This window comes from Cyprinodon tularosa, unplaced genomic scaffold (assembly GCF_016077235.1).
Source record: "Cyprinodon tularosa strain WSP-4 unplaced genomic scaffold, ASM1607723v1 ctg19, whole genome shotgun sequence".
Taxonomy (NCBI): Eukaryota; Metazoa; Chordata; class Actinopteri; order Cyprinodontiformes; family Cyprinodontidae; genus Cyprinodon; species Cyprinodon tularosa.
In genome coordinates this window covers 160,394-188,101 of record NW_024038678.1, presented here as the reverse complement: position 1 = coordinate 188,101, position 27,708 = coordinate 160,394, and the positions used below count along the sequence as shown (strand labels likewise).

Below are 27,708 nucleotides of genomic sequence, written 5' to 3'. Positions count from 1 at the left end.
TGATATTTGTGATATTTACTTTGTTATTGTTGCTTAAGTGTATTCTAAACTGTTTTATGATGTTAAAGACCCATCTGTTGATGTGTGTTGCTAATTTTAAAATGTTAAAGTGTTCATTTTTAGTTAACGCAAATAAACACTGCAAGCAAATGTTTTCTTTTATGTCCAGAAACAATGGAAATGACAAAACAACAGTGTAAATATTAAAGTTAATAGTCAGAAAGTTTGAAAGCTTAACTGTCAAGAAGCAGAGCAGTCAGACTTTTTACATACATAGGTGATACTGGAGAAAATAACCAGTGAGGAGGCCATTGTTCACCAGCGGTGGTCCCCATTCCAGCAGAATGGCATCATTCTGAATGTTTTTGGCAACCAATATGGATACTTTCCCTGGAACTGTTGAAAAGAAAAAAATATATATATAAAAAATTCAATAACTTAAATATTAATATCATTCTTTAGAATATTATTATTATAAATTAATTTATTGATGTCACTTTGAGGTTAACCATGAGTATGAGTGCAATAGAAATATATTAAATGCCAAAACTGTTATTAAGTTCTCTTTATTTTCAACAAGAGGGAAATTAAAAAGACAGTAACAAAACACCAATATCTGCAACCAAGATCTTATTCTATTTGTCTAAAAAACACAACTCCCTCCCTGCCATAGTGCAGCTCTTTATTAAATCTGCTTTCTTCTTCACTCAGTAATGAAACTACTAAATAATGTTGTTTCATTTAGATGCTTGTGAAAAACATAAAGAGGCGGTATTTTTTTAAAGATTTCTACATCCAATTCAACAGTCTATTTTTGTGTTTTACTACTATGAGCTATTTGCTTAATTAAAACTTTTTCATTTGAAACATTTACTGTAGGAGAGAAAAACTAAGTAGAGTAAAGAAAATGATTAACCTAAAGTAATACAACTTCCTATGTTTGACATATGGGAAGAGAAAACAAATTAATCCAAACAAACTAGGAATGAGAAAATTTCATAAAATATAAATTTCCATTTTTTTTTTAACCCTGATGTCTTGATCAAAAAAACTGGTGAAATACTGAATTATGGGCTCAACTATCGTTCTTTAGAAGGTAGAAATGTTTACTTTAATACCACTGTAAATTATATGTACAATTGCATCTAGGGAAGAATTACATCTGATATAAACATTGATTTGTTATCACTATTTGCTGAATGAAATGTTCAGGTTTGTCTTTGACATTGTATTACTAAAACATATTTGCACATATCAATATTCAGAATATAACACTTATACAAGAGTTTCCTTTTTTTTTCTTCTTATACTGTAATTATCCTGTACTGTAACAGTACTATAAAGGAGCATCTTTTACTATATTATATTAAGCTTTTTTTTCCCTGAAGAAATAACAATTGGAGAGTTTTTGTACAACAAACAACAGTTTTAAGGAATAAAAAACATATCGGTTTGTTTCTATATATAATTAGATGTACTGTATGAGTTCAGTTTACTTAATTTGTGTTTTTATTAACCAAACAGAGGCTTAAGGAAGGAAGTCAGTCTAACAGCTTAAACCTAAAGCCTTTTCTGAGAACCTGATAAGACTTTAAATTAAATAGTCTCCATGTTTAATAAGTTAAATGTACGACAAAACAATAATTTAGACTGGGGTAAATGATATTTGAACCTTTTAATGTTTGTTGTAGCATATCGATAGATCTATATACAATACCCCCAAAAATACATTAGGTTTTTTTTCCCCTCAAAGCCAGATATTAAACTTGATTTTGTTTAGTTGGGTTATTAAAACCATTCTACTTTGCTAAATGCTAAATAATAAGAAGAGATGTTTTTTACCCTTTTCAATGTCATATATTTTAATAATTTAAAGTAGATTGTTTTTGGGCTGGGATTAATGCTGGAATAGGTTTTAAACCAAAAACTCTTCATATTTCCCCCAAAAAGAAAACATTTTAACCTAGTATCATGGAGGTTTATTCTCTTTCCAATATTTTAGATGATCTCTTTGAATTCACATATTGTGACACGCCTGCACTGTTTTCTTAAAGTAGAATACATCCCAAGTATTTAAGCAGGTAGAATCCTTTAAGTTTAAGGAATGCAAATACAATTAGAAAGTGTTTAGATAATTCTATTGCCAAAAGTGAATAAAATTGTTATGTTGTATGAAGGTTTTAAATATAAAATATATTTGATCTACTTCTCGAACTTTCTGCAATGTACAGTATGTTACCAGCAGAGATGGCAAAAGTACTCACTTTCCGTACTTGAGTAAAAGTACAGATACTTGTGTTAAAAAATACTCTGGTAAAAGTGGAAGTACTGATTAAACTTCTTTACTCAAGTAAAAGTAACAAAGTACAGGCTTGTAAATTTACTTAAAGTATAAAAGTAAAAGTAGAAACCACTTTTTTCATGCCGTTGCCTACATTTTAAATGGATGTCTGCCAATAGGACTAGATCTCCGTTGTGTTCATTTTCAATCATCTCGTCGTCCATGCTACTATGCTAACGCCACCGCCACCAAGCTGCAATGATTTGCCGCCAATGAATACCGCCGAATCTGTCGATTCATCTTGTAGTGGTGCGTCAAATGCAACGTAGATTCCCATCCAATTAGATTGAATTTGGTATTGATGACGTGAAAAATAATAACGGTAACTCCATTGAAATGATTCAAAACTAAAGTAACGAGCCAATTTTTTAAAATGTAAGGAGTAGAAAGTACAGATATTTGTGTAAAAATGTAAGGAGTAGAAGTAAAAAGTCGCCATAAAAATAAGTAGTAAAGTAAAGTAAAAATATCAGAAAAATCTACTTGAGTACAGTAACGAAGTATTTGTACTTCGTTACTTCCCATCTCTGGTTACCAGGCATTTAGCCCTTTGTTTAAAATCAGTTTATCGTAGCATTTTAGCAACAATCATTATTCTTCTAATTTCTCTTTAGGTCCTTTTTTTAAGAGACAGAAAATCAAAAGTAAAAGCCACAATATTTATGTAAATTGTATAAATTCAAATGTCAAGCTTTTTTCTTTTTATCTATCTGAAAGCAAAACAGCACACATGTTGTATTTTATGGCTAAGTGGTCTTACCACCCTCTGGAGTATGAAAGGTCACTGGATCACTCTTAGGTCCTTTTCCCTTCTTGTTATAAACGTTAACAGTGAGTATGTACTCTGAGAAAGCTTCAAGTCCTGGCACAATGGCATCAGTCCTCTGTCCAGGGAAAGACATGCTTTCTTTACGTTCCTTTAAAACTTTTTCAGGATTCAGGAAACTTTTTGTTCTTTCCCAGTAAACCTGTGAGGTAACAACAAGCAGGGGTGAGATAGAAAGTAATAATAAAAGAACAAGAAGTAAGGAAAAAGAGTGTCTGATAATGAATCAACTAGTTAAAAAAATATAATTTATAATTTTTTTATAATCCAAATGGTAAATGATAATACCAAAGACACTGTTGTGAAGGTTTTAATACACACAAACAACTAAAAAAGATGCAAGTCATGTTTTATTCATGTACATTAATTCTTGACAATAAGGTCCATTGCCAAATCTTGCAAAGACATTGGATTCTAGAAATATATGCAGGAAACGCAAGTTTTAAACCTTTGATGAACCCATATATAGACTAGGAATAACCCTTATAATCATTACCAAATAATCACAAAATTGACTCTACATTCCGTCTGTAAACACATTAAATGAAGCATGAGCACATTGCATATAACTACACGCTTTAGTGTGGACATTGTTAGTGATGGAATTCTCTCAGGCTTTTTTAAGTGTCAATCGCATGTTTACAAAAATAAATATCAAAGAAAGAATAACAAGAGAGACTCTATGACTTTATCTCTAAAGATATAATATGAGATTTATTGTATGGAAAACAAGTAGGCAATTGGCCGAAACACGCTATGGCCGGTTTAAAGTGCTAATTCCTTCTTCGTATTGTCTTTATTTAAAAAAAAAATCATTGTTTTAAACCAACTCCACAAAAGGTGTGATGATGCTTCTACTTCTTATATAAATGCAATAATAATAGAAAGATAGAATTAATCATTATTTTCTGTAACTTATTAAATCAAAGCTCTTGAATGGAGTCAAATTGATTTAGACAGGTCAGTTTTTAAACAAAAATGAATTCCAAAATTTTCCAAAAAATTATGTTTAGTGCATTTGTGCTCTCTATTCCTGCTTAATGAATACCTTATAAGTTGCCACACCACCAGACATTTCAGTAAAAAAAATATGCCAGCATAAACCTCAAATTCTTATTTACTTTTATATCAATAATATTAATATTAATAAGGTAAGCATGAGAAAAATAAATCCTTAGAAACTTACATTGTACCCGCCTAAGTGCCCTCGGACTGTGGCTGGGGGAACTGGACTCCAGCTGACTCTGAGAACAGTGGAGTTGATAACCTCCACCGCCACATTTTGTGGTGCTGCAGTGGGTACTTGAAGGAAAAGAGGGGAAAAAAAATATACATATGTAAAAAAAATAGTTATGATTAAAAAAAAAAATCTTATTCAAGATAACAAAACAAAGACTAAATAAAAGCACGGAAGTGGTGATAAGTGAGGGAAAGCCTCAATAGGCCTAAAGCACATAATGTGTCGTGATCTGTCAGCTGTAGCACAGCTTCTGACTCAGAGTCGGAAATTTTACTTTCTTCTCTTATACAAAGGTTATCTGCCACCTGCTAGATTTAACAATGCTGTTGTTCTTGCATTTGTCAGAAAGGTCGTGGGGGGGTGGGGGGGAGGGTCACCACTACACACTGGCACATGGTAAAAGCCTTCAACTAAAAGAGGAAAAATAAGAAAAGAACTTAACCTGACACATTTTCCCGCAGACAGTGCCAAAAGACAACTGAGGACGCAGGTGGAAACGATAGCAGAAGAGGTTCAAAGTAAGAATAAGAGAAACAATCACCAGGTGTAGGAACCTAGTCTTCACAGTTTGTTAAATCAACAGGAAACTCAGAAATAAAGAAACCGACATGACAAGATGACATATGACTCACCATCCTCTCCTGAGTAACCAGTTACAGGTTTTGGTTCTGGACCCCAGCCAAGGCTGTTCCTGCTCTGAATTTTGATCTCGTAAGGTACAAAGGTGGATGTGTTCCTCACGATGAAGGAGGGTCTTGTGACCAGGTGCTCCTGCCATTCATCTTCCACATCAAGTTTTCTGTAGGAGACCTTATACTCAAGTCCTGGGCCATTGTATTCAGTAGGAGAGAGCGACTGCAAGACAAAACAGGACACGTCAAAACCATGTAGTCAAGAGTACATACAGTATGCAGCTTTTTAAACTGATTATAAAAGATGACCACCGAATAAATCTTTTTGATGCAAAAATAAATCATACTGAATAGACAGCCGATGTACTATCTGGTGTAGGGCTGAAACAATCGGATTAATCATGATTAATTGATTATATAAATAATCATCAACTAAATTATTAATTAATTAATCGTTAGCTGGAGTATAGAGACTGAAACATGCCTTTAGCTGACAGAGCGACCCACTTAGAGCAGCAATTATACCAAGATAAAAAAAAAATATGTAAACATTTTGCATTTAAGATAAAAAACTTTTTGGTCTGTCAATATGCTCTATCCAGAACTCCTCAAGTGGAAAGGTTTTAGTGCCACCTGTAGGGTTGTCAAAAGTATTGATACTCAAAAAAGTATAGATACTGAAAGGTTGTATCCGGATACAATACTCATTTTTAAAAGTATCGATACAGTGCTACCACTAGTGGCACCTAAACAGTCATTCATCTAAAGTGCAGAATAGAGGAAAATGGACTTTCTGAACACTGTGTGATTGAATAATTCTCTGCACTTTTTAGTTTCAGACTTTTTTTGTAAGGGGTGCAGCTGCTGAGAATGATTTTTGTTTCTTAACCTGTTTGGCTAGCGTCATTGCTATGTGTGCAAAGCATAGCCAAGGAAGGAACACTTAATTTTAATTTTGTAAGTTTTTTTATCAAGCTTGCTTAATACTGTGCACATCAAACAACCTCAAAATATTGTTCTTATTGTTTATTGTATTTATTTATTGTATTTTAGTTATTAATCAAAATATTTCTGTTGAAATTTGGACCTTTTATCCTTGTGGTATTGAAAATGGTATCGAGTATCGAATATTTTTCTTAATATCGATATCGAGTTGAAAAGTTTAGTATCGTGACAACACTAGTCACCTGGTTTGATTTAGCCTCTTTGGCTATCCAATTATTAAGCAATGAATCAAAAAAAAAACTATCGACAGAATAATCGATTTGCAAAGTAAAGTAAAGGTGCAAGAATAATATTTAATAATAATGCCATGAATGCTGTGTGGCAACGTGAGGATCAGCTATAGCTTTACTGAGTAGTTAAAAAGTCCCGTTTGCTTTAACAGCAGCTCTCGCTTCTTTGTCATTGGTGGTTTTGGAGTTCCTATTTTTCATATTTTTATTTTTGGACCATAGTCAATGGTCTTTTGGGAAGATGTTGACTAATAGATTTCCCTCAGGCCTGTTTGCTGGCCATAAAGAATAGTTACAACATGTTGACTACAGCAGGTATTGGTATAATGTGGATGATTAATGCTGGACATTAAATCAAGCTTTTTTTCTAAGTGAAAGCTAAAAATAACCACCAACTAAAAAAGAATGCTTTGGACAGCTGAACAAAAGCTGGTTTTGGGTTCAAGTGTGGCTTAAAACCAGGTTAGTGAAAGCTGTAAACATGTCCTGAATATGTCTGTATGGTTGATCTCAAAGCGGTGACTCCAGTCGCATTTGATGCCTCATGATTTTCTGCAAAACTCTTCATCTACAGTTTTTCTTCCACTAAACTTTCCCCCAAATGTCCCTGTACACAGCACCTTCGGCCTTCATTTTTATATTCATCGTACTTACTGTACATGATGAACAAAAATTATGGTCAGTATCAGTATGGTTGAGTATCAAAATGAATGAGTTTACATTTTATAACTTTAACTAACCTTTAATCATTTTCCAATTTATTGAGACAAACTCATGTTAGAGTATTTGTGAATGTTTCAAATTTAAAATCTCAATTTAAAAAAAAAGATCTTACGTCCCAGCTGATGTCCATTTCATGGGGAAGGTGTCCGTGAATTTTGACGTTATCTGGATTTCTGTCTGGTGCTTCAAAGAGAAAAATAAATGTGCATATAATTAGGTTGCAAAGAAGAGAATCTATTGTTGAAGATATTTTTTTATATTTGCTGTGATTCACTTGTATTACACAAAGTTAAAATGCAAGATGGAAATATTTGCTCATGCTGTAAACGTTTTTACACTTCTCACTGTAGGGTGACATGCTCAAAGACAAACACTTTGAAAATCGACAGATTACCTCCCAAAAGCATGCTAATAAAATTAAGTGAGTCTTACCAGCAGGGGGTGTTTTGAGTCTCTCTGTGGGCTCACTAGGTGGTCCAGGTCCAATGGCATTAACAGCATAAACTCTGAACTGATAGTTAAGGTCTCCATGAAGAACGAGCTCGGCTGTTGCCTGGTTACCAACCACTTTCTGCAGCTCCTTCCACCTGCCGGGCTCCCACTGGTGCTCCTCATACTCCACCACAAATTCTACGCACGAGAGAGGAGGATCAGTCATATTTAATCATCACCTTACTGAAAAATGTAAATGCTGTCAGATAAGACTTTAATTGCCATTTATACAGAAAGAAGGGTTAGTTTAAGTAAGAAGCTCAAAAATACAAATGCAACTCGACTGATGAACTGACAGAAATCTTTTACAATGACATAAAGAGCAAAGTTTGAAGTTATGAGATAACTCAGATAAAGAGATTTAATTTCTTTATGCTACCTTTATTCATTCTTTTCTTAACAGAAAGATCCAGACAGTCTACATAAAGAGTTAAGAATATAAAAGACACTGAAAAACAGAAAGAAGCTTCCCCTGCTCAGCATGTCTTATATTGGTCAAAAAAGTCAAATGAAAAGCAAGAAGCCTTCCTTAAACTACAAATGAAAGGAGGTCCATATGTAGGTAAAAGGATAAAAAGAAATGTTGTGATGTGTGAGAACACATTAAACCTTGTGAACTCGATACATCCTTGAAGATGCAATTCTTTTTAACATCTGAAATAGGAAACATACTCATTTTTTACAAGCCTGCAAAAACATACTGACAGAGACAACTCAGACTCTTATATTCTAACTAAATCAGCTCTTCTATTAAGCTTTACTGAGGAATCAATCGTGCTGTGGTTTGCTTTGGTGATTTATTTATTTTATTTTTTTTACACAGGTGTATGTAATATTCTCTCATTGAATAACATTCTTCAGAGCATGATAAAAGAGCGGAAATGGTCTAAAGCCTCCTTTCTTTAAGTCTTCAACCAGAAGTGTGGCTTTTCCATCTTAAAAAGCATGTTAGTGTTCGGCTTTAAGCAAAACCTGCTGAAAAAACCTAGAGTGTGAAAGTGGCTTCGGGTTATCAAGTGGACTCTTTGTTCAAGCAAAAAAAATCTCACAAGAGTTTGGTTTTCGAAGAGTACGATTTTGGTCCTCCTCCTGAATTAAAGTCATCTTTGGCAGGAAGCTATGATTAGCCCATCATACTTTCACCACTCCTGTCTCTATTCCACCAAAGGGCCAATTCCAACAAGCAGAGACTCGTTCAGTGACTGTTACGTTTTGCTGCTTGTGCAACTTTTTACCTATTGTGTAAGAGACCGGAAAACAATGGTAAGCTAACCAGGGCAAACTGCTAATGCTGCCAACACTTGATTCACATGAATGCACAACACACAATTTAAAGGCTCTTGCATACCCTTGCAAGAAAAATGGGTATTAGAAGGGGTCCAAATAAGCTTCATTTCATTATTTTTCTCTAAAAAGGATTGCAAAAAATGTAAAAACTATTTTAGGAGGATGGTATATACCAGGTTATGACTAAAATAAATGCATTATAGTGTATCTGCATTAACCCCTAGAACCCGACGGACCCACCGGTGGGTCCAGCTGCCACGTGACCTCGTAATTTTAACAAACCCCCAGTATTGATGTAAAAAACACATTTGGCACAGTTTGGTGACATTTTTGGATAAATGTGCCAAAATGGCCTCTCAGCCTAAGAAATTTCTCACTAATACCATTCTAAAATAAATATGATTCATCTGATTGAGTCCAAATTTGGTATATTTTTACACAACATTTAGATTTAAAAGTCTGGACTACTTTTTTTGTGCTATAAATAATATTTTGGTAGTGTTTTGCAATGTTTATTTCAAAGAAAATTTTGGCGAGGTTCAAAAAATGCAAAATATTTTGTATTTTGTCCCTAATATTTCAGGCAGGGTCAAAGCTACAATGGTGCTGACACCAGAAAACCATTCTATGACATCTTACCTTTACAGACATACCAAAAGTTTCTTCTTAAATCTAACAGCTGTGAGGCTATAAGTGATTTACTTTTGTGTGTTTTTGTCAGGCAGAAATTTATTTATACCCCCTGAGGGTGTAAGAGGTTAAGTTTAAAAAGGACTTAAACAGCGGTTGGGAAATTCTGCATGATTAATTAATTTGCAGTCAAGCATTTTTCTATAAAAAAATATCTTAACAGTAAGACTTTTGCATAAAAATCACTACATTTGTGGAAATCTGAAAAAAGAAGCCTGTTAGAGTAGCAGTCCATAAAAAATCATGGCTCTATTGGGAGTAAAAGATTCCAGAGGTCCAAAACACTTAAAAAATAAATCTAGCCAAACATAAAGTAAACTCAGCCATCAGATGTGGTTGAAAAAAGAAAAAAATCATCTCGGCATATCAACCGTTTATTTGTAGATGAAGAGAGCTCAGGGCAGAATCACTGAAACAGGTCAGCAGATAACTGCATAGAGGCATCCAAATGGCTCTCTGCTTCCCCTGATACCAACTATATTTCTTCCCTTAAGAAGATAGATGCACCCTGAGCTGCAGTAGATAGAACTGTTAGGTTTCCACATCTGCTGAAGTGACTATCTATTTATGATCGAGGACTGTTTTATCTGTTATTTAGCTGTTTGTCCTTTCGTGACAACTTCAGCTGTCAAGGAGCTATAAAGTGCAACCATCTCTGTGTAGATCAGACCAGAAGTGAGACATTAATTTTTAATTTTTTCGGCTGCTTTCAATTCTTACAACAGTTAATGTGCAATGTTGATTATCACCAACTTCCTTTTCTAACTATAGTCATACATCTGCACATTTTTCTTATTTTCAATTTACACTTCCAAAAAAATTTATTTTTTCTAATTTTCTGTCCAATCATTAGAGACTCCACTCTTTGACTCCAGAATTTAAGTATGATTGTTTAATTTACTGTACAGCTTCTGTTTAGCCTCTGAACTATAGGACTATTTCACAATTTTGCTTAAGAATTCTAGAATGTATATGATCATCTCGAAGTCTGAGATATTTGTTAAAGTGTTCAGTTCTTAGAAATGTTATTGCTAATGTTTTCTTTTTCCTTTGAGTCCTCCTTAGATTAAGAGTAAAGTCAATACCAGTATAAAATGTTCAGATAAAGGATTTAAATCAAGGTCACTGTACAAAAATAATTTGTGAAAAACACTAAGCTTTCATTTAAACTGTGATTTTTAAAGCCAGTACATGTTTTTTTTATATTTAGATCGACTTATTGCATGGTCAGATTTTGTTTTCAGCTATTTTTTTAAGGCATGCATTGTTGTTTCTGAACCATGCTAAATATGCTAAATAGAACAAAGCAAAATAAAAGATCATCTTAGTTTAAGTGTTTATACTATTTGAAAGAGTCCCAGCTTTAATTTGAAAGTTAAAACAAATTACATTATTGTTTTTATGCACTGCTGTTTCTAGAGCCAGAGCAGGAATATTTTAAAAAAAAGCAGAGTCAAAGCAATAAAACCATAATAGCTCGAAATTATCAGTAAGATGCATTTTCTGAAGTCATACGATGATTGTTTATTATTGAGAAACAACTTGCTTTTAAACATTGACGGTTTAATGTTACATGCTGGTCCTAAACAATCCAACACGTATTATTGAGGAGGGAAAAAAGCTGTTAATGATTTTGTAAAAATATCTCACTTAATTTAGAAAAATGGAATTCTTAGCTCTCTTAAAATGTACCTAAATTCTAACATTTTGCAATTTTTCATCATAACAGAAAAATATTGTTAAATAGCTTTACTTTGCAAGTTAATTTACAGTTGATCAAGTAGGTTAAGCACTAGCAGTTAGTTATTGTACCGTTAATTAAATTCCAATTTAACAGCATGTTGCTATAATTTTTTAAAGCCGTTGGGAAAAATAATTCTGTAGTCCTGCGATTATCTCTGAGAATCTTTATGGAGACAGTTTGCTGCTCTGTTTTTAGGGGACCCATTTTTGAGGGGCATGATTATTTTTTTTGGGCTTATCTTTAGACAAAACTAATTCTCCTGCTTCATTCCTCGGGCTCAGAGGGCAAGATTATGTTTATCTCCTGAACTGCTTTGTATGTGTTATTATTAAACTACTGATATGTCACACAGTAGCCTATTTTAAACTTGAAAAAGATGCTAAAATTGGTAAAGAGAGCTGTGTGAGTTAAGGTCAGGTTTTTCTCCAGTGTATATTGCATACCATTTTCATCCCTTTTATAACTGAGGTACTGCACCTACAGCTCCAAATAACTAGCTATTTTACATTTTTATACTTTGCCAATGCCGTTGTGCTGCTCTTTTGTTTTATGTTTTACATGAACTCATCATTTATGAGGAAACCAGTCAAACACTGCAGTTTCTTTTCTGTTTGCTAGCTCCCCTTTCTGCCTTTTATTTTCCTTTAATAACACTTTGTAATAGACTTGTGTGAAAGGTATACTGTGATAAATTTTTTTATACTGCTTCTTAATCCATGTTATTGCAGCTGGTTTTCTTCTGGATTACTCTGTTGTTGCATCTATTTTATTTAAATATATGTACTGATAATTAGTAATTTATTATAAAACTAATACTTAAGCTTAAACAATAAGTCCTTCTGTCCTGTGAATGAAAAAAAAAATTGATTGAATCTGTAATATATTGTTTGTACATCTTTAAGGATTGATGTGATTTCATACATTTCACTATTTTAGTAAACCGATTATGCACATTCTGGAAAACACAATAAAAACTAAACAGTTTAATGTAATTTATTGCCATTTTACTGTAACTTTACTGTAATTCAATTTACAGTAAAATACTGTTTAAATAAATTACAGTAAATTAAGTGTTAAAAAAGGAAATTACTGGAGTCCCTGATGTACAGTAAGTAATTTACATTTTTTCCACAGTAAAATCTTAAATCTACAAAATCCTTACAGTGCATATTATGTTGTGAGATACTCTTTGCTGCTACTGTGTTGCTGAAACTCACTTTCTGCAATTGTTAATGTGATCTGTCATTCCTTTAATTTAAGTTATGCATATTGACTCATTATTGATGGCAAAAGAAAATTTAACAGCAGTTTTCTTTTGTTCAGTTTTTAATGCAGTTAAACAATTTTTGGGGTTATTTGGGAGAACTTCAGGAAGATCAGAAGAAGCTTTTTAATAACCAAATCCTTTTATATCGTCTATGATAAATGATGAAAAAAAGCCTTAAATGTTAATTTCATTTGAAAAACGGTTTAGTGCATCTGGGATGTTTTGAAAAACGATCTTCCTAAGTAACTTTGTTTTCAGAAATTGAACCATTAATCGACTTGCTGATTGACTTGAACAGTTGTAACATTGCATTCAACTTTTCATGTTTAACCTCACACTCACTATGTCCTGATTGTTTTTTGTTTTATAACCTACAAACAGGAAAAGGTCCTTTCTATTCTCCTCTGCCTGTATCTTCTCTACAAAGCAATCCTACCTGCAATCATTGTGAAATAGCTTGGCAGCTTTAGGGCGTGCAAAATTAGTTCACTTGGCTCCTTTAAACTCTTACCACAGCAACACAAAATCTTCATCAAAATACGGTGGCTTAGAGCATTTGCGCAAGGTAAATAGATTACCAACCTATTGCAGGTGCATTTTTTTGTTTCCATAGACCAATTGGCACTTCTCATTCTTGACTATAGTAAAGCAAGTCCTTTATATAAAATAATAGCTCAATAAGAAATAAAGGTGCTTAGCTCCAATTGCAAAATGATGACAAAGTAATTCCAATTTAGATGTTGCTATATATGAAATATGCTGTGAAAATCCATTGTGATTCAAATGCACCTGTACTTAATTAGTTCTAAAAGCACTTTGAGGCAAATTTGTTACCTTAGCCTTCAAGGGACCATTTCCAGAAAATTTCCATAGCAAAATCTTTTTCTTAATTCTGACAAAATGTTTACCTGTGACAGAGCTGTTGTGATCACTCCCTGGTATCCAGGACAGAGTAACATTCCTCGAATCCTGATCAGATATCTTTAAACTCATAGGAGCATCTGGGACATCTGTGAAGAAAGAGGGATATTGGTTTATGTATCTGAGATTTATTGAAACAAATAAATAATTTCATAGGGAAGGACACAAACTATGGAGTCATACCTAGTACAGTTAGAAAGGCAGAAGCTTTATCCTCATCAAGACTTGTCCGTACAATGCAGGTATACATTCCCTGATCATTGAGGTTCACATTCATGATCTGAAGCAGGTCACCTTCCACAATGTATCTGTGTCAAATAAGATTATTTATTTATGTAAACAGGACGAGTATAGAAGATTAGTTCTGATAAATTCCTATTACTCAAAACCTTATTGCGAAATACCATAATGTATTATAAATACAATTATAACCATAATGTATTATCAATTGCAGATATGGAATTTTGTTTAAAAATGGAAAGCAGCTAATAAAAACACTTGACATATTACTGATAACAACACAAAACATATTCTCAATAAATGAATGCCTCCAATAAAAAATACATAAAATGTTTTTATATTTTATCATTGGTGGGACTATCGATTTCTTGAAATGATTTGTGCCTGAAGTCTTGTTTTTACTCTATACTTGTATTTATTTTACTTTATATTAATATTTTAAAGTTCACCAGGTTTTCTAGCAACATTACACAACATTAGACATGTTGGAAGACCAGTGGACTGCTATGGGGTCCTTCCATTTCCAAACTTCCTTTGGAACCTTGTTAGCATTTATAGCATCAAAAACTGATCTGAAAGACCATTGAATTTATGCGAGAATTTAGGGGTTTCCATTAAACGGAAAATTAGTCATCTGGATTGTGGCAGTTCTTTCCCCAGACCTAAACTCTGTAGAAATTGCATGGGTGGGACAAAGATAGGAGAACATGGATGGGTATCAGGTCTACCTCTAGAGCAAGTTCTAACCATTAATTCAGGTGGAAAAAGCCAGTTAAATGACCCCCACCTCCTGAGCCACCATCGCCTCCGTCAGAAGCTACAGATCACATCCTAACTAAATCTTCTAACAACTATAGAGTCTGACTGCTAAACGCACTTACACATTTCCTTACCAACTTATGCCAGATTGGTTGATTAAGGTCATCAGAAGGCAGATAAAATTTTCTTTTAAGGCACCTCACATTTGATTGATAAGAGTGATTAGATCAGAATGATGAATAGCTGCGTAGGGAACAGGGTTATTTTGTTATCCTCCATAATGAGTATGAGATAAGGGAAAAAGACAGGGCTGCAGAATGTTGTGTTGATTCATATGATATATCTCTTACTTAATTATTTAACATTTTGTGTTGTCCAGCAGCCCCGTTCTACAATTGGCACCTTTGGAAACTATGTACAGTATAACCATCGCTATATACTCTCCAACCCTGAGAGACGCTATCAGAGGAAAATAATCCTTCTGGTTTTTGGCATTAGAGATTTTATTAAAAAAAAAAGTAGTATTTGACTTAGGATTTTTTTACCTAACTGAACCAATGTACTTCTTAAGGTTATTCATATTGTTTGTATATTCTGTATTTATGCATAAATATAGAATACTTTTTTGTTTTTAGACTTAGACTTCTTTATTTGTCATTTTGTATGCACAGTGTGCATACAAAACGAAATTGCGTTACATACAGCTTATGAACATTGCATTGATATTTCAAATGGCAAGAGTTATACAAAAAGTGCAGCAGTGGTCAAAGTGTAAAACAGTGCAGAGGATAAAGACAGTGTGCAAATTGCAATGGTTCAGTGCAGATAGGCATTTGTGCAAAAAATGCATTATTGAGAATAGAAATGAGATGAACTTAAAGGGCTAAAAGTTAAACGTTCAGCAGCATTTGATGCTTTTGATTTTCAATTCGTTAAGATAACAAAAGACCAATAAAATGTTGTTTGTGAGATGTCTTTGATTAGCACATTGCTTATGTTGCTTTTCTGTTGTTTTGTTTTACCATTGCTTTAAGAGAATACTGAGAAGCTCAGCAAATCCACCAACTCAAAAACTATCAAAGCTTAGTCAGTTACCTGGAACTTTCCTCTGGGGAGCGAAATATCTCCTCCCCATCCTTCTTCCAGATCACCTCAAAGGTGTCCTGCAGACTTCTATCGTACACTGGCTGGCACATCAACCTGGCTGAGGTCCCACTGATGATCTGCGCATCCTGAGGTGGAACCACGATTTGTGTTGGTTCTGAAGACAAAACATGATTTTAGAGACAGACTTCAAAGTAAAGAAGCGATGATTTACGCAGCTAAACTGAAACAGAGAAATAAAGCTGTCTAACTCCATCTGTCTCACATATGTCATGAATCAGGGCAAATTATTTCACAATACGTACATATTTGTTTCACAATATAAAAAAACTCATTATAAGTGCTTAAACAATAAGCCTGCAAGTTCTTATTAAACAAAAAAACATTTGCAGATGATGTTTATGACTGCACTTTTTGATTAATCTGAACTTTAAGTATTCTTCTAAATAGTTGCAACACACTGTAGATCTTTTTAAAATTAATTAAAACAGAAATGAGGCAATGACTGGAATTTATGTATTTCACTTCTATAATTACTTTCACAAAGGCAAAAGCAGAATGTAATGCATTTGTAGACCTACCTTTCACGTGTAGCAGAGCAGTGAGATTTGACATGCCTTCTGTGTTACTGGCCATGCAAACATACTTCCCACTGTCACTTTTTTCTGTACCAGTGATTTTCAAGAATTGCCCATTTTCGAAAACCTCAAATCGTTCTCCCTTGACAACTGTCTCCTCTTTGGTCCTTGAAATAAAGATTTTACAAATATCCATTAATAGATCTGAAAACATTTGCTTTATATTTTTGTTATAACTCATAGTGATTTCAAAGTTGCAAAACAAAAGGCGCGAGATGTAAGATCTGTCCCCAGCACAGTTCTGATAACAGAGCACTGCATTTTTGGAAAATCAGCTATTTTATATAAAGACCTAAATACATGGAGCAGAAAACATGTTTATGTGTAGATTATTTTTTTCCATGATTTTCACTTTTGCAAATTATTCAGCTTGGAAGAAATAGATTTTTTTGAATTCTCCGTTGTTTATACTGTACTTTTTTGCATAAAATAGAATTTTATATTTTATAAATGTTTTGGAGTCTTCTCTTAATACTTACTTACTGTACACCTCTTAATGCTTTCAATTTTATCAAATTCACCAATTAAAGCTGGCAATTAGGTGAAAAAAAGTCTTTAACTTGTTGTAGCACATCTCTGCTCTAGAAACTCAATGTTCTCAACATTGTTTTTCATTTGGTCAAAATATAGTTAGCACAATTACAGTAGGTCAAACTAATTTCAAGCTGTCTCTCATTACAGACATTAGATTGTAGACATAGATACCAGATGTGTCAAGTAACGAAGTACAAATAGTTTGATACTGTAATTACGGTAAGTACACTTTTTGGGTATCTATACTTTAGTCTTATTTTTCTTTCTACTTCTGACTTCTACTCATTACATTTTCACACAAGTATCAGTACTTTCTATTCCTTACATCTTTAAAACAAACGTAATTCATTACTCTTGGCTTCAGTTTTATGTTTATAAATATTTATTTCAAGTCATGTGCGCCATCTAATGCAGATCATTGGCGCCATCCACATCTAGTGAAAACTAGTGTTTTTTGATGAGTCATATAACGCTCATTAAGCGCTCATTGTTTAGCTATTTGTCAAATTTGTGCTGACGCCAAAGGAAATCATCAGAAGCAAGCAGGTGTTCTTCAAACTGCAAACGTGAATTGTCTATGCCATGCTACAATGTTAGATTCCGAAAAAGATGTTGAAATGTCTGAAAGGTCGGACACAGGCGAGGACGTTTCGGGAGAAGGAGACCAACAAGACCTCCCTCAACCTTTGCTCTACCTCAAAGAATTTTTCGAATTTGTCGAACAATTTAGTTTTCAATTCATATAGTGGCATCTGGCTGTTTTTTTTAAAGGTTACTTTACACTTTTATACTTTAAGTAGTTTTGGAGCACATACTTTTCACTTTTACTTGAGTAAAGAGGTCAAGTTGATACTTCAACTTTTACCAGAGTGTTTTTAATGTTTTTAAACTGCAGTATCTATACTTCTACTTAGGTAACAAATGTGTGTACTTTTGACACCACTGATAGATACCCAAGGGACCACTATTTTGTTGCTGCCTGTAATATTTCTGTTTAAGCTCTAATCTAGTCTGGTTGAGATATTCCAAATGTAGGGGAAATTTTAACTTTTTTATTTAACCACAAAAAAATGGGACAAAATAATTCATGTTTAAACATTTCACATTTCACTCCACTTACCAAGTGATCATGGATGGAGGAGAGCTGAAAACGCTGCAGTTCATGACAATGTCTTCCTCTTCTATTACTCCATACTCTTGGAAGTCCTTTGTCAGCATAAGAGGTGCCATATCTAAGAGCACAGAGTGTGAGTGAGATTCCATTGTCTTAGATGTAGAGCTATAAATAGTAGAACAGGCTCTTGAGAACACCAGCCTGATATTTGACACCAATCTGTGGAGCTGAACAATTTAAATAAAAAACTATCTCTAGAAGACAATTTTCCCAAAACATAAAAAAAGAGTTTTAAAGTAGCCATCTAGAATATTATATCTTCTTCTTTGCATGTTTCTTACGAGAAACAAGTATAAACACTTTTAGTAACCAGTATTAAAGCAACAGAAATGTGAAGTTCTGCATGCACTTACTACGGTACAACTTTTATGATTTATAAATTAATAAATGATTGAAAACAACCCCACAAGCTTTCAGGTAATGGTTTATGGTTGTTTAGAAAAATAATTCCCCCACCAACCAGCTGTGAAACAATGCTAATGCTACCTTCAACATACAAAGTTTGCCTCTTCACAAATTCATACCTACATTTCTCACCTGTTAACACCCTTTCCTCTCTTTCTACTTCAATCAGAAATTTGCAAATTAAGCTTTTTTTCCAGTCATGTATTTTAAACATTGCAAAGGAGTTGAATTTTTATTAAAGTTTAGTATATTTCAAACTGAATTTAGAAGGTAAACATTTTAATTTATATTGATCTAACTATTCAGATTTCCTATTTTGGGCATTTATATAATAATAAGATAAATATAAGATTCAGTTTAGGCCCCTGGTAAAAACTTACACCACCTAGCCTATTGTAAGTAAATATTATTTTTTAGAACCATACAACTGCATTCCATTAACTTTAAAGCTTCAGTTGCAAGGCTTGTGAAATATCCCCTTAAAGTTCGTAATTTATAACAAAGTAAGTAAAAAAAAAATGGAAAAATTGCAGTAGATAGAGCCATTTCCTACTTGAAAAATCAACTAAAGCTACAAGGATATAAAATGAAAAAGAAGGTTAGAAAATTGCAAAAGAACAATTTGATAGAACGATCTCTCCACACAAATGCTCCTGATTCAGACTCAAGTGATGAAGACGCCTCTGTGTTACTGTATTTGCAAGGTAGCGACCAGGCAGACTGTTCATGGTTAAAATCTTGAGATTTCACTCACCAATGACTAAGATGTTAATATTGGCGAGAACACTGCCATGACGGTTGGAGGCCTCACACTGGTAGACGCCACTGTCCTCAGGCCTGGCCTTGTGAAGCATCAGAGTGTCATCAAGAACTCGTCTGTTGTTCGCTCTGTCATCTAACAGAAACAGAATGTCAAAGCCTTCAGGACAAAAGTCACAATTAATTTTTCAGCTGAAAATATAAAGCTGTTTTTTTTTCTCAAATAGCTTCTTTGTGAAAAAGCAGTTCTTAACAAATTAAAAAAAATCTCTAATAAGAAAATTCCTTGTAATAATCAAGAGAAACCTTTTTAGTAATTATCTTTGGTTTGAAAGCACATTTTAGATAAAGGTTGGATTTTAGTATTTAATAAAAAGAAGTATGTAGGATGTAGTAACCAGATATTCATAATCTTAAAATATTTTCAAAAAAGCATTTAATTGAACCTTTGCTTTTCTAAAACATGTTTTCAATGGAGTCCTAATAGTTCAGTAGTCTAGCTTTAATAAATACCAGCTTCAAATATCAATCCATCTTACTGTGTCACTCATTATTTTAGACTTTATGTACACATGCATTCTCTTTGAATACACTACAAAAAATTGGAATCAAAATAAAAAAATTTGTTCTTAAAATAAGCGCATTTTGTCTTCAATTGAGGAGGGAAGTGAGACACTTTGCTAATGGAACAAGACAATTTTCACTTAAAATAAGAAAAAAATATTGTGTGGTCTTATTTCAAGTGCATATTATCTAATTATTTCATTTTAAGAATAAAATTACTAATTCCATTGGCAAATCATTTACCTAGTCAAGTTAAGAGTAAATACATATTATTTAAGAAATATTGACTTATTTCTAGATCGTTTTAGCAATGTAGATGTAATGAGGTTGATCTTCTAAGTAAATGCCAAACTTTCAGTGTACACTTTATTATATTATAACAATTTATGTTGTAAGTAATGTTTTCTAACAATATAAAGGTCTGTCCAATTAACCCTGTTTAACACTTAATAAAGCATTAACATGACAAAATGAACTCCAGGTCCTTTGGTTTCAATGTTGCTTCTTCTTCTTAGTAATAGTAGTAGAGCTACAGCATCACAGCTACAATTTTAGTTACTGACCTCGGAATATTTCTCCATCTCTCCTCCACGTTATAACTGGGGGTGGTTTTCCAGTCACTGAGCACTTAATAAGGACTTCTGACCCGATCACAGTCAGCTGGCTCTGAGGAGGCTCTGTAAGCCAAGCCGGTGGCTCTGGAAGATGTCAAGAAGAGCTATGTCTGTCTTAGTCAAAACAAATGCCATCTCTGTGTCATTAATTCTGTCTGTAAATACTAACCTTCTACTATTACGTCAAAGTAATGGTCAACTTTTCCAGCAGAGTTTTCAGCCATACACTTGTATTTTCCCTGATCACTCTCTTCCACTGCAGGGATGGTCAAACGCTTTTGATATTTATCCATTTGTATCCGATCAGTCAGAGTTTCCCCCAATTTCATCCATGTCACAGTGGGAGTGGGACTACAAAAAAAAGAGCAACATTACTGAAACATACTAAAGAATGAACATTGCCCAATAACAGCTTCAAGCTAAATTAAGTTTAAAAAATAGTTCTGGTCTGAAATGGCTGAACTGTAAACCCTAAGCTATTAATTAATGAAGCTATTAAGGAGCCACTGCTCTTATAGAAAGACCCATTTAAAGCTACTGGTGTGAGGCTATGCCAGTTCAACAGCTGACTGCTGTCTGGCAACCAGGGCAATACTTCTCTCATAGTAAAGTTATCCTTGATCAATCCTATTATATACTGTTATGTCTTAGGTAATTAGGTAGTTTTACATTTTCTTTTTTTGCAGGAAGTACATTTTTTCAAACATAATAAAACTATACCAAGGTTATCATACTCTGGGAGTCTATTTTGAGCCCATGCCTTGTGATGACAGTGATACAATAAAATGCACATACTATCCTCCAGGTATACACTCAAGCTGCAGATCCTGTCCTTTCTGCAACACTTTCTCCGTCTGGACTCCAGAGGGCAGCATGATGCTGGGTGCTCTAACTGGAAGAACTGTGAATCCATCACAAAAACCATAGTCCTCCTCATTTGTGTGTTAAATTGAATCAAACATCATTTAAATAATACAACAAAGCTTATAGTTAATTAGGTATCAGCACCTTGTTAAAGATTTTAAATCAAAATTTCTGATCAGACAGTTACAGGACATACTGTGAGATTATCACTTACTGGGATTGCTGCTCTCTGAAGAACTGCTTTCTGGTTTCACTAAAACAAAAACAAAAAACAGGGCAGGCAGGGACAGAGGTGTTTGTTTACCAATATGCATTTGTCATACTATTAATGTCCCAGATATTCCCCTAAGTATAAACATGATGCAAAAATCCATACTATAAAAAACAATGTAAAAAAGAAAAAGAAAAATAAGAATATTTTGTAATGTTGAGTTAGTTTAAAAAGAGTGATAGAGTTTAGCTTTCTGGTTAAACCTACATCTTTCCACATTAACTGGCACAGGACTTTTCTGCACAATAGTGCGTATCTTGTGGAAGGCAGCAAAGCAGCTGTAATCATTGCGACTGTCATTTGGTAAGGCATAGGAGAAGTACAGGTTGCCGTTGGTTCCCATGGAGACCCTCTCATCCTGCTCTACGTGCTTCAGACCTAAAAAAAACAAATATGAATAAGTAAAACCAAGAAAAAAATTGAAATTGTTTTATGTTTTTGTCATGAAAAAATAATCATGAGGTTTAATAAAAATGTGGAAACAGGAATATCATGTGATAAAAGCAATGGATACACCCTTTAATAATTTCTCATCTATTGATGCACAAGTTTATGAGGTTCATAGTTCTGTACATGGCCTGCACATTAGTTGAGCTCAACAGTCCTATTGCACGAGGCAGCCATGAGCCAGTGCTGGCTTTATTAGTGTTAATAAAGAAGCTTAAAGGTATAGTGGAGGATGATTTTTTTTCCAGGGGGGTCATCAAAATAAGTGGTCCTCCTAATTGACAATCATTCTGGTGATATGTTTATGTAAGGCCGCCCTACGTCCTCGTCCCCAGTTAGCTATCTTTTTCTGCGCTGAGCTTCAGTTTCAGCGACCCATTGAAGCTCGCCTTTCTCACCATGGTTCTTTGAGAATGGCCGAGGATCATGAAAAGAAAAAGAGTCTACGAAGGGTATGACAAGAAAGGAAAGGCCTCAGAGAAGGCAAACAAGACCAGAGTGTTTTTGGGAGATTCTTTCACGCGATGGCGTACACAGAAAGCACAAGTCGGGCTTCACACTGATGCCTTTGTTGCAAAGTTTCATCTCGACAGGTCAAGTTTGGCATGCTATTTGGAGAAATCCATTTCAAATCGCTGCTTGTAAAAGTTATTTACCTCTATATTGTAACTTTCCCTCGAAGATAAGTTTAGTTATTTTGTAATTTTCATCGTTAGTAGTGGTATGGTGGCTACAGATCCTTATTTACCCTGCAAACACGTCCCAATTTCCACTGCAGCACACACACTCACACATACAAGCAGGTCATGGTTTTTTTAACGTACCAGAAAATCTTCTTTTTTGCGGGGAAAATTTTTATATATAAGCATGGGTGAGATGACATCTAGCCGAGCAACCGTCTTATCATTGCGTACCGGTATTTCCTCTAGGAGAAATGGGCTTGTGCATGCTGTCACAAAAAAGAGTGCACATATATTCAGTGTTTTGTGACCATTTAAAATAATAGAAGTTCTTCAACACCCATTTTTTTTTAATAATGTTTAGAGTGTTTCCTTCTATAAATGTTCCTGGATATGTATAGGGACCAAGACAAAGCAACAACAGAACTGAATTTAAAACGAACTATGCCTCAAAATGTTTTCACCCCATCAGTAAGCCTCTCCTTCTAAGCACTTAAAGAGCTCTCATGTTTTTTTTTTTCGTTCAGCCATTTGTTTGGTTTGTTGTGAGCTGCTGAAACTTTCAAGAGGTTCATCAGAAAGTGGGACCCCCCTCCAATATCAGGATCACTTCAGACAAGACAGAGGCTATCTTCTACACAGTACAGCACTTTTTCCTTGAAGGTGGTGGGAAAAAAAAAGGTTCCTGATTGGAGATAAAGTTCGACGTCTCAAGAGGGAAGCTTTAACACCACTTCATCTTAAATACAGCCATTACTCTAAATTCCTAGGGTTTGCAAGGAGTCATTCTCTATGGTGCTTACATTTTGAAACACTGGATGTTGCATTTGGAAGAAATGGCATGGCTCAGGTTATTTAAACTCAACAGAATACACGCTAGCCTCTGCTCCTCTAGAGTTAATCACATCAAGTTTTGAAGGGTTGCCCAGGTGTGAAAAGAAATGAGGCACACCATGATTTGAATTCTAGTCCTCATTCCTCCTATGCACCTGAACACCTGAGTACACAGGGCAGTAGAGAGCAGATACATTCCTGGCATATCTGTGTAATTGTAGGCACAGAATTAGCCCTAAAGTTCACCTTGTATTAGTCTCTATAAATTTCTGACAGCCATCTGCTGCACTGCTCTCTCTTTCCATCTCTTTTTATTTTTCTTTGCACAACGCAGCTCTATGTACTCTCAGTTCTATATTCTTTATATCAAGACTATAGTTTTTCTTTCTTTTAAATTGTACAAATGTATCAAGCAGCTGGAGCCATTTGTGTGCTGTGCATGTGCTAAAGACCCATACATTTTGATGATGTTGGTGGTTTAGATATACCACCTGATCGTGCCTTTGTTTGGAAATCAAATAGGTTAAAGCACCATTCAACATTTTTTTCTTGTGTGACATAATGTAAATTCAAAATAAATCATTCAAAATATTTGGTCATATTAGGAAAAAGTGTACAGTTTCCTCTTCCCAAAGCTGCTACTACATACTTTTTAAATATAAAAAGTATGGGAACGTCCATGTATCATGCTGATTGAAGGGTGCAATACTAAAAATCAGATCATACATTGGAAATACACTCAAGCACAACATTTGTTTCTGGATATGTTCTTTTCTCTGATGAAACTACCATTGAAGTGTCTGGCCATAATAGTAATAATACAACTTATCTGCTCTACTGAAATTTTGATCGTAGAGCTGAAAAGTTGTGAATGTGAATTTATTCCATACATGTAAACAGATAGTATGCAAACTGCAAATTCAAGAATACTTAATTAATCCCAAAGGAAAATTAAATGTTGCAGTAACTCATGGGGTTTTTACAGTAGGTACAGCACATAAACCACGTAATTATTTAGTTTTTTAAAACCCTTCTAATATAAGCTTTGCTCATTAGTTTGTTTTTAACGCATCTTTGGAGTAACTGAGGTGGGGGCTTATTTATGTATTTTTTCATTAACATTATTTAAAAACAAATTTTAATGAAGCAAAAAAAAAAAAACAGTTTTATAAAGCTGCTGCAGGGTTTTTTATGTTATTTGATTTATGTTATCAGAAAAAAAATTGCATTCTTAACTGGATTAGCATTCCACCATTAAAGCTTAAGTCGTTTAGTTTCAAAATAAAACACTTATTTGCTATGTAACTCTAATTCACTAAGAAAATATGAATAGTTTCATGTTTAAAAGGGATACAATGCAAATTAGGTCTCTAGTCTTGAAGAATCACATTTGCCCTACAAATACAGTAGAACAGGGAAACCATCATGTTGCTGCACTGTTGTGAAACTTGTTTCCTTGGTGCTTTGATCACTGATACCCCAACGCTGTATAAAACATTAGAGGCTTACACTATGCTACAGAAATGTCTGCAAACACTGATAAATAAGCTTTACTGATCTTATTTTTTAAAGTTTTATACTGTGGAGTAATTGATCACAGCTGATTCAAAAGTAAAAAGTTTTAATTTTAATGCTTAATAGTAGACAGAGCAATTTTTCAAAGATATTACCAGAAACTAACCTCCTCTACCTGGAGTTTACTTGATCAAAATCAAGATTTAATCCTTGTTAACAGGTTGAGTACCTCCAGAAACAGACAATACATTTGACCCTCTTTACCAAACAGGGCAAACAAAAGAGCATTGTCTGAAGGTATCTTCCTAGGCAGACAGACAGAGAAAAACATCAAGGATGCCACACACTAGCTGAGCAGACCCTAAAACATATCGATATGACATTGATGTTTGAACAATTTAAGTAGAGCAGAAAAAGCCTTGTATCTGCAACATTGAAGTAATAAACCTTTATTATAAAAATACGCTAATGCCATCTGCTCAAATATGAGCCTCATGGAGACTATTGAGATGTGCTTCCCAGATGTACAGTTCAGAATCCCAAACTACTCCACTCTAATCATGCATCTCTCCATTCAACTGCAGTAAATATTAATCCAGGAAAATGTTTATCAGCAAACTGCTCAGCCTTTTTATAAATATACTTAAACTAAACAAAGCAGTGTTCCCCTTCCGTGACTCCTCTGTTTACTTGTTAAGGTAATGTAAGCTGATGTGGCTCTTAGAACATGTAGTGAAGCTGTATTGAGGTTAAAAAGAAGAGTTGAAAAAATAATTACAAACCTAAGGCTACCCACCATATTGAAGTAAGTGATCACTATAGAAAATATGCTTTTATGTGCAATTTTTATACATGTTTTAAGAGCACAGATTTCTTTGTACTACAGATTTTTTTTTTCTGTATTTATACTGTAAAACATATGTCTGTCAGCATTGAATTAACAGTAAGATGAAAGCACATTGACCATGAGATATTTTAGCTAAATAAAATAACTGCACAACTAAATCAAGTGTACCGGTACATTTTACCTCACTATGGTTTTGTCAGCCAGAGAAGAGACACTTTTGGAGTATATACTAAGGACAGAATTGCCACCTACTTATTGGTTTAGCCCTATTTTAGGACAAAACCAATTTAAAATGTTAAAACAGTTTAGCCTCTTACTCATTTTATTTTTGCTATTTACAGATGAATTGTGCTGTTCCTTAAAAAAATTAAATATTGCTTTAGTACAGTACTGAGTATCACAAACTTTTTCCAGTATGGAGTTTAAAATTTTGGTCAGGACATTCCTGTCACATCTTTTTTTTTCTCTCTCAACAGGTATGAATCTTCTGCACATGCACCAACTCATATTTGTTGAGGCAGACATGTTTCACAGTATTACAGCAATCCAACTTTAACCCTTGCATTAAATGATAAAAATCTTTATGAAATATAAAAAATCTATTTTAGAAAAACGCACAAAAGCTATTTGGTTATGACCAAATAGTACATTACCAAACAACATACTTGACAAAACTTTTTCATATATGCTAATCCAATTTTTATATCAATTCTCCACTATCATGTTTGCTTGGTCATGTTCCAACCCCAAACTTGATACAGAAAAATAAAAGGGGTTGCATCTACTTAAACCCATCTGTCTTGATAGCCATGAATAAAGTCTAATAGTGGAAAACTGACATTGCACATCACCCTGAACGCAGCATCCCCACAATAAGACAGTAGATGGTAGATGCAGCATCATGCTATGTTAAGATTTTTCTTCAGCAGAGTTGTGCCAAACTAATGACCTAAAAAAATGACATTCCATGAAAATTGCTGTTTACAGACTATTTCCATCCAATCTGATTTAGTTTGAGCTAAATTTGGAAAGCTATATTTTTAGTCTCCAGAGCAAAGCAGGTAGACAAAAAAAATGCTCAGAACGTAGAGCCCAATATTCGATTGGGAAGTTTCAAAAGGTATATTCAAATCAGAACACGGTACTCTGGATCTGTAGCGGCTGTGGGGGGAGGCGGGGCACCACTTATCAGTGGCAACTCTGGTTTAAAAGTTCAGTCCATCCTCTCAGAGCGAGGCAGGATCCAGCGGATTGCTGACTGACTACAAGATTCCAATATTGCACTTTGTTTCCAAGTTTGAAGACGTTTCACTTCCCATCAATGAAGCTTCTTCAATTCAAAATGTCAGAAATAGCGTTGAGTTCGAGGTTTTATACAGTAGCCCATCAAAACCTTGTTTTTGTTTTGAAAAAGCTTCCAGTGTGGGAAGTGAAACATCTTCAAACTTGGAAACAAAGTCCAATGGATGGTTTTTAATTTTCTTTTTTTTTCAGAATGACTATGACCTGGATGACTGAGAATCTACACCAGCATATGCCAACAAGATGTGGCAGGAGCTGCCCAGAGTGAATCCAGATGCTGCAGCCCCACTGAACATGCATGAATCCGAGCCAGGTCAGGGAAACAGTTCAGAACAGGAAGGCTCAGAGATCCAGGAGTCCATTGCCAAGTAAGGGGTTCCGATCAAAACAGGAAGAGGCAGGTCCAGGGTCCCAGGAATCCACAGAGAGTTCAGGCAGGTTCAGGTTACAAGAATCCAACAGATAGTTCAGGCAGAAAGTTCAGATGGGAAGAGGAAAGCTCAGTAGTTGAGAGACAGAACAAGGCAGTATAACCGGAATACTACAGTACTTTAAAACTAGCTCACTCCACTGAGCCAAAACAGGAACAGGGTACACTCAGTGGATCAGAGCCAGGATAAGATCAGGAACACTAAGACAGTACTAAAAACCTCTCTCCACACTAGCCTTCCAGAACATTGAAGTTAAACTCAGCAATACAAACTCCAAGACAAAACTCAGAAATAAACTCAGCAACAGTGATCTGTAAGTCAGCAACAC

The 27,708-nt window shown here is 34.4% G+C and overlaps 1 protein-coding gene across 1 annotated transcript in view; it reads right to left on the bottom strand.

Annotated features, from left to right (window-relative positions):
• The window catches only part of LOC119782249 (neural cell adhesion molecule L1-like protein), an 81,554-nt gene that overhangs the window by 23,894 nt on the left and 29,952 nt on the right, over positions 1-27,708 (bottom strand). Inside the window, exons 6-23 of the mRNA XM_038283136.1 lie at positions 21,532-21,702; positions 21,268-21,306; positions 20,985-21,090; positions 20,359-20,540; positions 20,139-20,273; positions 19,007-19,147; positions 17,794-17,905; positions 16,083-16,246; positions 15,493-15,658; positions 13,582-13,706; positions 13,386-13,487; positions 7,430-7,627; positions 7,110-7,180; positions 5,040-5,262; positions 4,850-4,885; positions 4,354-4,469; positions 3,102-3,309; positions 274-396 (exon numbers count right to left, since the gene is read on the bottom strand). Of these exons, the coding sequence (XP_038139064.1) occupies positions 274-396; positions 3,102-3,309; positions 4,354-4,469; positions 4,850-4,885; positions 5,040-5,262; positions 7,110-7,180; positions 7,430-7,627; positions 13,386-13,487; positions 13,582-13,706; positions 15,493-15,658; positions 16,083-16,246; positions 17,794-17,905; positions 19,007-19,147; positions 20,139-20,273; positions 20,359-20,540; positions 20,985-21,090; positions 21,268-21,306; positions 21,532-21,702 (2,418 nt within the window). The remainder of the gene's footprint in view (positions 1-273; positions 397-3,101; positions 3,310-4,353; positions 4,470-4,849; positions 4,886-5,039; positions 5,263-7,109; positions 7,181-7,429; positions 7,628-13,385; positions 13,488-13,581; positions 13,707-15,492; positions 15,659-16,082; positions 16,247-17,793; positions 17,906-19,006; positions 19,148-20,138; positions 20,274-20,358; positions 20,541-20,984; positions 21,091-21,267; positions 21,307-21,531; positions 21,703-27,708) is intronic.